This window comes from Diabrotica virgifera, chromosome 8 (genome assembly GCF_917563875.1).
Source record: "Diabrotica virgifera virgifera chromosome 8, PGI_DIABVI_V3a".
Taxonomy (NCBI): domain Eukaryota; kingdom Metazoa; phylum Arthropoda; class Insecta; order Coleoptera; family Chrysomelidae; genus Diabrotica; species Diabrotica virgifera.
Window position 1 is genome coordinate 172414727 of NC_065450.1, and position 12705 is coordinate 172427431.

The 12705-nt window shown below is 32.4% G+C and overlaps 2 protein-coding genes across 2 annotated transcripts in view; both read left to right on the forward strand.

Annotated features, from left to right (window-relative positions):
- The window catches only part of LOC114338515 (macrophage mannose receptor 1-like), a 251803-nt gene that overhangs the window by 89686 nt on the left and 149412 nt on the right, over positions 1–12705 (forward strand). The window lies entirely within an intron of this gene.
- LOC126890002 (uncharacterized) overlaps positions 1–12705 on the forward strand; it is a 30428-nt gene that overhangs the window by 2901 nt on the left and 14822 nt on the right. The window contains exon 2 of the mRNA XM_050658803.1: positions 9114–9266. Coding sequence (XP_050514760.1) covers positions 9114–9266 — 153 coding nt within the window. The remainder of the gene's footprint in view (positions 1–9113; positions 9267–12705) is intronic.

A 12705-nucleotide genomic window follows, 5' to 3' on the forward strand; every position in this document is an offset into this window, starting at 1 on the left:
GGCCTGTAACTTTTTTTATGTGCATATTTGTACTAAGGTAAGTTAGGTTCATTCGAACTATTTCTGGTCCCAGAATATGCACTTTAATTTATGACCTGTATTTTTGTTACACCCTGTATAATACTAAACCGAGTCAATCGAACGAAAGGTTATTGGCGGAGAAGACTTGTACCGGGTGTCCCAATAGGAATGGCTCTCGGCCATATCTCAGGAACCGTTTATTGTACATCTTTAAGAAAAAAAATGTATCACAAAAGTTGCCTCGCCCAATGTAAGTGTCTTATTTCCGAAATAGCCTAATAAGTAATATGCCAGCTAGGGGGCGTTATTTAATTATTTTCAGAAATTTACTTTTCTCCGGAAAATATTAAATACAAGTATGCAATTTTAATCCTGTATTACACAATTAGACCAAATTAGCAACAGAATACCGAAACCGCATGGCAATACCTTTTTTCTATCTCGAGATATCTTAAGAAATGTGTTAATTCTAAACATATCTCTTACTGTCACCGGTAAACGAAGTTAAGGAAAAGTAGTGTGCTGTGGAAAAAACAAATAAATATTTTTCAGATGTAAACGTATATAACTAATTAAAACAACAATAAGATAAACAACATTATAACAATAACAAAAAAATCAAAGCAACTACTTACTTAGTGACGGCCTAAATGTTCAAATTGTTGCCCATTATTTTCGATTCAAGCATTTACTCCTTCAAGGGTATATTGAACAGCAACAGATTTAACTGTTTTAGACTTTTATTTATGGGGACGGATTAAAGACTGTTTTTGCCGCTAGGCCCACTGCTCGAGAAAACATGATTTAGAGAATACGCCATTCAAAGCATTGCGAGTGCAGAAATTGAGACTGCTGTTCAAGTGTTCAATCTACTCTTGAAAGAGTAAATGCTTGGCATCGAAAATGATGGGCAACAATTTGAACATTTAGGTCGTCACTAAGTAAGTAGTTGCTTTTATTTCTTTGTTATATTTTATAGTGTTGTTTGTCTTATTATAGGACGAAGAAGAACCTCATGGTTGAAGAACTTGCGAGATTGGTATGGTGTTAATACAAGCATGCTATTTAGGGTGGCAGTGAATAAAATTAAGGTAGCTATGATGGTAACCAACGTTCTGAAAGGACATGGTACATGAAGAAGAAGAAGTTTGTCTTATTGTTGTTTTAATTAATTATATACGTTTACATCTGGCAAATGTTTCTTTGTTTTTTCCATAGCACACTACTTTTTCTTAACTTCGTTTAACGGTGACATTAACAGTCGTTTAAAATTTACAGGTTTTTTAAAATATCTCGAGATAGAAAAAAGGTATCGACATTCGGTTTTCGGTATTATGTTGCTAATTTGGTCTAATTTTGTATTATGTGATTAAAAATGCATACTTGTATTTAATATTCTCCAAAGAAAACTAGATTTCCGAAAATGATTAAATAACGCCTACCAGCTGGCATATTACTTATTTAGGCTATTTCGAAAATAAGACTCTTACATTGACGCAAAAGAGTTGTTTTCAACAAGACCAAGTATGCAAAAATCGATTTAGCAGAACCGGACTTACAGCCATTTTTTTACAAGAAGGTTCCCACTCACCCCTACCTCTTTTTTATCAATTTTATGAAGAATACCATGATCGGATTTCCAGTGCCCTTTCATTAGGTAAATTTTGTAAAATTTTGATTTTTTAAATTTATATTCAATTACGCCCTCTAGCGGTGGACCTACAATTATGAAAATAATTTCCAAGGTTTTCCCGAGGCAACTTTTGGTATAAATATTTTTTTCTCAAAGCTGTACTATAAACGGTTCCTAAGATATGGCAGAGAGCCATTCTTATTGGGACACCCGGTACATAAAATCAGATGTTAGCTTATAACTAATTACAAAAAATTGAGGACTTATCTATTTTTATACCAGTTTGCACAATTTGGTTAGGGTCAGAAACTTAGTCACTTTAGCACTATAACTATAGTTCAGAGCACTTTTCAGATCACTTTGAAGTCATTCCAGGTGATAGAGCGGGTAATTAACAATAATGTGTTCGATTTTCAGAGGGATATCGCAGACATATCACAGTTTTTGTTGATATTTCTTCACTAGGTACTGGTGGGTTAACCGGGTATGTTTATTTATCGTATTTAGAAGTACTTTCCTGTGATGCGTCAGTATCTTCAGAGGTGTCTTCCTGGGTACTGAAATCTTGGGTTATTTTACTAAGTATTTTTTTCTTGATTCTTGTAATTTTAGTAGCCCTGGATCCCACGTACCAAAAAAAGTTGATTAATAGCAAGCTGAAAATTTGTTAATAGCTTAACGGTGTCTAGTAGGACAAACCTTGATGTATGGGAACATTGGAACAGGGGAAGCTTTAATTGTGGAACAGGTTAAAAATTTGAAACGTCAGACTATAAAAACGTTCCATGTATTTTGTCGGACAGAACTTGTAATTGATTTGTTACCATTTCATTAAACTCTCATACAAAAATCAGACTGGTGTTTATCACCAACTGGGCATTTTAATGAGTGGAACACAAAGAACATGTCAAATGACGGGAATCATGTTGGTTAGTATAAGCAGTCTGATTTTTGGATCAGAGTTTAATGAAAGGGTAACACATCAATTGGATGTTCTGTTCGAGAAAATACGTGGGACGTTTTCGTAATCCGACGTTTTAAATTTTTAGACTGTTCTACCAATAAAACTTCCCCTGTTCCAGTGTTCCTGTACATCAAAGTTTTTCTGACTAGACACCGTTAAGCTATTAACAAATTTTCAGTTTGCTATTAGTTAACTTTTTTTTAACGCGGCAGCCCGCGTTTGGTTGGCTATGTATAGATTGTAACGAGGTCAAATAAACTTTTTAAAGTACTTTTATTCAAGTTCTACTTCGAGTTGTCCGATTGTAATAAGTACACGGCATGTTAATTCTAACAACTTCAGTGGTCACTTTTAACCTCTTTCACCTGCACCATTGTAAAAAAAAATTCTCAAAATCTCTCTGTGAAATCACCTCATTTTCTTTGCTTTCAAATCACAAAGCAGCTCAATCTTGTAGATGGCTCCTTATACTTTCTTTGCAGTCTTCGAAGTCTTGCATATGTTGGAATTTGTTTTTTAAGATTTTAATGAAAGGTGGCGGATGTCGTTTTCTAATATCCCCGCCAAATTGGATTTTGCTCGCATTAGAGTTGTATAAAATTACTTCTCGACGGTCTCCTCCTTTTTGACATTTTCCTATCTCGTTCAATTTTCTTCCACTTTTTACATATCGAATTTTAACGCATTCTCGAATTTTTCTTCCACCTTTTCAATTTTCTGCATCTTCTGCAATCTGGTTTACCTCTTCCTGCATTTTCTCTAAATAAACCTTCATATCTTCATATTTTTCAACTTCCAACCGACAGTATCGTTCGTTAGGAGGCACTGAAGTCCTTATACTAATCTGAAAGATATTCCTCAAAAGTGACTCTAAGCTCAAGCAGATGAGACTACAGATAGTACACAGATGGTTATTATTTTTCGCTACGTATTAAATGGTAATGTGCACGAAAGGTTCTGGAAAATTATTATTCCGATAGGAACTAAAGCAGAAAATCTGGCCAACGTTATTATGGATGAATTGGACAGTTTAGAAATAAATAAAACTCCAGAAAAACTAGTGGCTCAAAGTTTCGATGGAGCTTACGTTATGAGTGGAAAATTTGGTGGTGTTCAAAACAAGGTAAGACAAAAATATCACTCAGCTACTTTCATACACTGCTATGCCCACCAGTTAAACTTAATTTTACAAAAAGCGGTTGGACAGAACAAGAGTGTAAAGGTATTCTTTGCCAGTTTATACAGCTTTTTGTCATTTTTTGGAAAATCTCCTAAGAGGACAGCGGTTTTGGACGAAGTTGTGAAGGTAAGACTACCTAAAGCAGCGCCAACCAGATGGTACTTTAATGCACGATGCGTAGAAACTGTATTTTTATATCAAAAAGGTATTCTAGCTTGCTTGGAGAAAATTATAGAAAATGAAGACGATAATAATACTTTAAGTCCAGCCATTGGATTGAAAAATTACTTAAAAGATACTGATTTCTTATATTTGCTAGATTTTTTCCATATGATTATGCCGCATTGTGACATATTGTTTAATCAACTTCAGAAACGTAATATCGATGTTTTAAATATTAAAAACTATATTGCCAAGTTTAAAGAGTGCATTGAAAAAATCAGAGCCAAAGTATTAAGCAATTCTTCACAGTCCTCATCGTTATGCACGACAGTTTCTAATAAACGGCCAAGATATGAGGACTCAAAACGTCAAACTTCACTGGAAGTGTGTGATATCGTTTTATCAGAAATTTAACATCGATTCAGTTTTAGTGAACATCTTGTGATTGCTCAACTTTTTTATGCTGAAAGGTTTATAGACTACAGGAAAAAATTTCCCGAAGATACACTAAAGTTAGTCAAAGTCAACTATCCACTTATAAACTATTTCAAACTGAAAACCGAACTTGAAGTGATGTATGATCGTGAAGATTTTGATAAAAACAGCGGGATTATTTCAATTCTACAGTTATTCACAAATAACAATTTATGTGATACCTTTTCTGAATGTGTAAAATTATTGAACGTTTTATGTACTTTGCCGATGACTACAGTGGAAAGTGAACGTTGCTTTTCTACGTTAAAACGCATCAAGACGTTTTTAAGAAATACTATGGGAGAGGACAGGTTGTGTGCATTAGCTATGTTAACTATGGAGAAATCTTTAATTCGAACGATCACAAATTTCAACGAGCAAGTGAACGATCATTTCGCAAAATCTAAGGCCAGAAGAATCGATTTACTTTTTAAATCCGCATAAAAATTAAGTTTTTATTTATTTTAGGTTTTGAGTTTAAGTAGTTTTTTGATATTCTGGCTGTTATAATGACATATTATATCATACTATTTATCTGATTTATTTGACAATTAGTAATGAAGACTTGTTCCTTTTACTTATTTCATATTTACTTGTCAAATAAAGATCCGCTTAAATTTAAACAACATATTGCAAAATAAGTTATAAGAAACCAATACAGATGATGGAATAAGAAATTATTTAAAATGGGATTTGTAGGTCTTGTTTTTCCAAAAAAATCTTGAACCACCGGATATGACCTCCCCCCTCACTTACAGACCAGCCGCCGCTGGTTGGGCCATGCGATTTTGTCCATAACCTACTATCAGCACAACCTACTTGATGCATTACTTTTGTCTTAAAATGTTACAAAAAGGAAATCTTTTAAAATTAGGAAAAATATAAAATCCCGGATACTTTCTAGATGGACTATATTTAGTTTATTTATTGATAATTGTGGAAAAAATTGACAGGCGATTTGAGTAAGCAAAAGTGTCTACCTGGTGAATCGAAAGGTGCATAGTTTAGGGGGTAAAATAAACTTTCTCCTGTAAAGTTTAAATTTATATAATATATGTTTGAGTAAGTCTGATATGTTTGAGTCAGAATATGTCACAAACAAAGAGACTCTGAGAAAGATGAATAAAGAAATGGAAATCTCGGAATTAGAAAATTAGAATATCTTGGACATATTACAAGTGGAGAGAGATACAACTTGCTCCAATTAATTATGCCAGGAAAGATTCAAGGAAAAAGGAGCATAGGGATCGAGGCTGTGCAACCTGAGAGAATTTTACAAATGTACATCAAATGAACTTTTCAGAGCAGCCGTCTCTAAAATCCGAATAGCTATGATGATTGCCGACCTCTGTCGCGGAGATGGCACTTAAAGAAGAAGACTTTAAAATATAGGTATGTCTGAATGTCTGAATTTTTAATGTGAATGAGTCAGATAAAGAATAAAAACAAAATTTGTTTAGTTTATTAATGTTTTGTACTTTGATAACAATTTTCGAAGTGAAAATCGAAACGTGACAAAAATTTAATTTCAAACTTAAGTTGTGGCTTATTCCCAAATAAAATAGCAAATTGCATAAGATACCACAAGTAAATAGCTTCAGCACAATATCATTTTTTAGATAGTATCATACTAAAAATACTCAATATTACCAGTGGCGGCTGGTCAGAGGAGGCAATGGAGGCTTAGTCTCCGCATAAATTTTTTACACATGCTACACTGTTTTGTTTACTTTGCTATTTTGCTTCGCGTTAGAGATATCGGAAAAAGTTATTTGAACAAGTTTTTCCAAATAATGTTCTAACCCCGCATACCACATTTCATCACAAAATTCGTACTTTTAGTTTTTTCATTATTTGTAGTCAGGATCCTAAAACTGGAGCGAAGGCTGCTGGCTGGAAAGTCTCACTTGCTAATGCTCCGCGCAGCCCAGCAGCGTTTAAGAGGACCCGGTCTCCTTAGCGCTGCGTTATCGCTTAACGTACACGCTGCCCGGAGATTTGCCAAGAGCGGCTAATCGATCAGCAGCCTCCGCTCCAATTTTAGGATCCTGACTACAAATAAGGAAAAAACTAAAAGTGCGAATTTTGTGATGAAATTTGGTATGTGGGGTTAGAATAATATTTGGAACACCTTGTTCAAATAACTTTTTCCGATATCTGTAATGCAAAGAGAATATCGGTAATTTACCGTGTTTTTGGATTCGTCGTAGGACGCTTTTAGAATTAAAAAAAAATCAGTTGAGTATCTTAAAAAATGTGAACATGTAACCTGTATGGACTGCAAAACTTCAAATCTGTATTTATTTTGATATGCATATCTACTCTCAGAGATAGAATTGTTAACAAATAAACGACACAAACTTTGGTAATACACTTTTACAATTAGACTAATTATTTTTAAAATAATGTGATATTATGAAATTATGAATTAGGATGATATTATAAAATGTAAATAAAAATGGTCAAAAAAATGAGGCCTTAAATTAGATTTTTTTGGCGGATTTTTGTTGCTAGTGCAAATGTGTCTAGATATTTTACAGTTAGGTATAGCCTCCCCTATTTTAAAAATCACGAGCCGCCACTAAATATTACTGTGATCATCCACATATTGACAACATTATAAAAATTTTAATATCTAGCCAGTGATTATCCAGCGTGAACTCAAGCGTAAATCTTCCTGTAAACTCCATCCTTTTCTGCCCGAATGCTTTCTCACTCTGCGCAGTCTACCCTTCCACGAGATACTTGTGGGACAGTACTCAGTAAATACTTATGTACCGGGTGTCCCAATAAGAATGGCTCTCGGCCATATCTCGGGAACCGTTTATAGTAGAGCTTTGAAATAAAAGATTTTATAACAAAAGTTGCCTCAGGAAAAGCCTGGAAATTATTTTCATAGTTGTGGGACCACCGCTAGAGGGCGTAATTAAATATCAAAAATTAAAAAATCTAAATTTTACAAAATTTACCTAATGAAGGGGCCCTGTAAGTCCGATCGTCGTATTCTTCATAAAATTCTACGCATATTTGATTTGACAAGTTTAGGTCTACCTTTAGAAATAAGAGGTGGGGGTGAGTGGGAACCTTGTTATGAAAAACTGGCTGTGAGTCCGGTTCTGCTTAATCAAATTTTGCAAACTTGGTCTTGTTGAAGACAGATCTTTTTCGTCAATGTAAAAGTTATGATTTCGAACCAACTTACTGAGTAATATGCCAGCTAGAAGGCGTTATTTAATTTTTTTCAGAAATCTAGTGTTCCTTGGAAAATATTAAATACAAACATGCATTCTTAATACCATATTACAAAATTAGACAAAATTAGCAACAGAATAGCGAAAACCGCATGTTAATACCTTTTTTCTATCTCGAGATATCTTACAAAACGTGTAAATTTAAAAACATAACTGTTACTGTCACCGGTAAACGAAATTCATTAAAAGTAGTGTGCTATGGAAACAACAAAGAAACATTTTCCAGCTGTCAACGTATATTAGGTCTTTTCAACGCTTCTCATTTGTTTGGAGCCTCGTTCATATCTCGTATATCAATATTATACACGGATTATACGGCATATGACAGAGGCTCGAAACAAATGAGAAGCGTTGAAAAGCCCTATTACAAAGAAATAGAAACAACTATTTAGTTATGACATAATCGTTCAAATTTTTGCCCATCATTTTCGTTGCAAACATTTACTCTTTCAATAGTAGATTGAACAGCAGTCTCAATTTCTGCTCTCGATATGCTTTGAATGGCGTTTAGTATTCTCTGGATAATGTATTCTAGAGTAGTGTATGATGGGCAACAATTTGAATATTTAGGTCGTCACTAAGTAGTTCTTTTTGTTCTGTGTTATATTTAATTTTAATAGTATTGTTTCTCTTTATATTGTTGTTTTAATTAATTATATTTTTATACGTTGACATCTGGAAAATGTTATTTTGTTTTTTTCCACAGCACACTATTTTTCATTAACTTAGTTTACCGGTGATAGTAACAGTTATGTATAAAATTTACACGTTTCTCGAGATATCTTGAGATAGAAAAAAGGTATCGACATGCGGTTTTCGCTATTCTATTGCTAATTTAATCTAATTTTATAAAGTATGATTAAAAATGCATACTTGTATTTAATATTTTCCAAAGAAAACTAGATTTCTGAAAAAAATTAAATAACCCCTCCCAGCTGGCTTATTACTTATTAGGATGATTCAAAATTAACACGCTTACATTGAAGAAAAAGATCTGTCTTCAACAAGAGCCAGTTTTCCAAATTTGATTTAGCAGAACCGGACTTAAGCCATTTTTTCATAACAAGGTTCCCACTCACCCCCACCTCTTATTTACAAAGGTAGAGTTAAACTTGTTATATCAAATATGCGCAGAATTTGATGAAGAATACAATAATCGGATTTCCAGTGCTCCTTCATTAGGAAAATTTTGTAAAATTTAGGTTTTTTTATTTTTGATATTCAATTACGCCCTCTAGCGGTGGACCCACAATTATGAAAATACTTTCCAGGCTTTTCCTGAGGCAACTTTTGTTGTAAAATTTTTTATTTCAAAGCTCTACTATAAACGGTTCCTGAGATATGGCCGAGAGCCATTCTTATTTATACATAAATATTGCTTTTACTCGCAGTTCTGCCATCTCAATATAATACAATCACATATTTTAGTCCACAGTATCAAGAGAACTATTATATACATGTCCATGGGTATGTTGGAATAATAAAAACAGAAAGGCGTTATTAATAACATTAACAGCCCTTCAGCCATTAAGAGTACGTTCCTTCGGCGGTGCTGTAGTCAACAACGAATATTTTAAAGAGGTAAATACGATAATACTTTTAATATTGAAAATTTTCAAACTAATTTGTTAAACAGTAAACAGCAATACTAAGCCTTTTTTATTTAGAACTTTCTTTATTTCTTTCTCGCATTAGATCACTTGGACGGCGTTATGCATAACTCGACCAAGCGCCAAAACATAGTTTTGAGATAAATGGCTTCAAAGTTCTTCGTTTCTTAAAAATGCATTTATTAACATATTTGCACAAAATTTTAACAGAAGAATGATCACCTATAACTTTTTTGGTTGCAAAGTTTCAATATAATCGCACCTACCATATTCTAGAAAAAAAAAATAAAATGGCGCTTGGTCTACTTATGCTTTAAATATATTTTAAGAAGTTTAGATGTTATACATACATTACTAGACCAACTACCATTTTTATGTCATTTGGTCTATTAATGCAAAACAAAATATTTCGATATGCCTTTTGCAATCACTAAATAAATAAACTAGTATTTTTTAAATTTATATATTAAACGTGTATTGCTACAACATAATTAATTCAATTATCATTAAATATATTTTTTGGCATTTTATTGCTCTAAATTTATTTTACCATTCAATAGCGTTAATTCCAATGCAGTTAAAATTATATCAATAAAAATTGGAGTATACAGAGCTTTTAAACAGGGGAAAATTAAAAAAAAAACAGAAGTTGCTATTTGCATAAAAGTATATAAATATATATATTTGTATATAAATATCTAAATACATAGCGGTAAAATTTTTTCTACATTTTTTCTTCTTTTAATATTACATCTATACCTTTTTTATTGCCAAGACTGTGTTGTCGTTGTAAAATTATATTTATTTATCTATGAACTTGCAGTAGGGATCATTGACAATTCATAAATTAAATTTTGTTGAATTGTTAAAAATCTGTTAAAAATAGCGGTACATAGATACCGTTTTTATGGCTCGGCCAATGTTAAAACATTGTAAAATGAGATTTATTTTTTAATAACTTGCAGTCCCAACCGTCCCAACCATTGAAAATCGATATGAATTGAATTTTGTAGAATTTTCAGTATTTTGTTTTTATACAAAGCGTTAGGGTATTTGAAGCAGTCTGAAGTGAATCGTGTTTTTTTTTATTCTTAGAACTATGTATTTTATGCCTTATATATGGAGATTTTATATAGAATATTTGTATTTTTCAATTTAATTATATGTACATAAGCCCAATATTTTCACTTTAAAAAAATTCGATTATTTTTTGACCAAAACTTCAAAATTAATGTGTACATTAAGGGGTACAAAAATGTTATTCTGGTCAAACGCTTAGTTTAGCATAACCAGACCAAAGACGCTTAGTCGGCGCTTAGTCTACTATTGCGTAACTAAGAATGGCCGTTATGGATATAGTCTTGTTATTCAAAACTAAAAACCCTTAATAGACAGAATGTCGCTTGGTTTAATTTTGTTTTTTTTTAGTAACCGTTAATGTGACAATAACGGGGATTTTTTCCAAGATAGTTTTAGTTATGTGTCACTAGAATCCGCTGTTATCTCGATTTTAAAAAAATGGCGCTTGGTCGAGTTATGCATAACGCCGTCCACTGATAAGTTATCAGCGGTAAAAAACTGTAAAACCGTGGAATTTTGAAAACCAACACCATTTCTTCAAAATCTACCCAATGCCGAACTGCGCTTTTGCCCCAGGAGATAAAACAGCGCCATATAGGGAATGAATATTTTTTAAACAAAATATCTATGGACATCGATAGAGTGACCGATTCTGAGTAAATTTTGTTTACTCGCATTTGACATTGACTCACATTTTATAACCGTTTTTCATGAATAATTAAAAAAAAATAATTTTATAGAAAAAATCATCAAGAATAAAATCGTAGCTAATAAAAAAACAAGAGATTTGCGTCAGAAAGACCTATGTAAAACCAATAACGACTGAGTTTTTGCCCATTAAATGATGGTTATTTTAGAAGAACGTCGAAATAGAGAACTTTTAATTTCAAATAACTAGAATGTGGTGCAATTTTTTGGTAAAACTTAACAGATATCTTTTAAATTTCATTAAAATACCTTTCAAATAAGCTCTGATAAAAGTTTTTTGCATAAGAACTGACTGACGAAAATAAAGTCGCTCTATGTTTTTTCTTTTTGAAATGTAAAAATTAAACCCTCGTCGTTACAATTCTAATAAAAATGAATAGCTTCCCAGTTGAAATTAACTTTATTTAGGTATAATTTTGATACGATCCATGTGATTCGACAAGTTTGGAATGCTTAGTTTAGAAAAAATAGTTAATTAAATTAAGAATGACATTATTATAATTTAAAAAAGGGCATTTTTTTAAATAAACCTAAAAGTATTCATGATACAAAAACAAAAAAAAATCAAAATTTTCAGTAAAAAGAAATTCTACAATTAATATTTGAAAGATTTTTTCATATTATGAATACTTTTAGATTTACTTAAGAAAAATGCAATTTTTTTTAAATTTTAAAAATGTCATTTTCAATTTAATCGACTATTTTTCAAAACTAAGCATTCCAAACCGGTCAAATCACATGAATCGTATCAATTACACCTAAATAAAGATAATCTTAAGTGGGAAGCTATCCATTTCTATTAGGATTGTAACAACGAGGGTTTAATTTTTACATTTCAAAAAGAAAAAAGCAGAAAGCGACTTTATTTTCGACATAGGTCAGTCAGTTCTTATGCAAAAAACTTTTATCATGAAACTTATCATTATTGGAAAGGTAGTTTAATGAACTTTAAAAGATGTCTGTTAAGTTTTCCCCAAAAATTGCACCACATTCTAGTTATTTGAGATTATAAGTTCTGTATTTAGATATTCTTCGAAAATAACCATCCTTTAAAGAGCAATTACTCATGGGTCTGGATCCCGCGTATGAAAGAAAAGTTGATTAATAGCAAGCTGAAAATTTGTTAATAGCTTAAGGGTGTCTAGTCGGACAAACTTTGATATATGGGAACACTGGAACAGGGGAAGTTTTAATTGTGGAACAAGTTAAAAATTTGGAACGGTAAGACCACGAAAACGGCACATGTATTTTGTCCGACAGAACAGACTTAAACTCTCCGAACAGAGATTAAACTCTCATGCAAAAATCAGATTGCTACTTATCACCAAATGGGCGTTTTAATGAGTGGAACATGTAGAATATGTCAAATGACAGGAATTATGACAGGTGATAAATAGCAGTCTGATTTTTGCATGAGAGTTTAATCTCTGTTCAGAGAGTTTAAGTCTGTTCTGTCAGACAAAATAAATGTGCCGTTTTCGTGGTCTGACCGTTCCAAATTTTTAACCTGTTCCAGAATCAAAACTGCCCCTGTTCCAGTGTTCCCATATATCAAAGTTTATCCGACTAGACACCCTTAAGCTGATGATATCTCCATGATAAAAAGGGAAATTGTAAGCTTT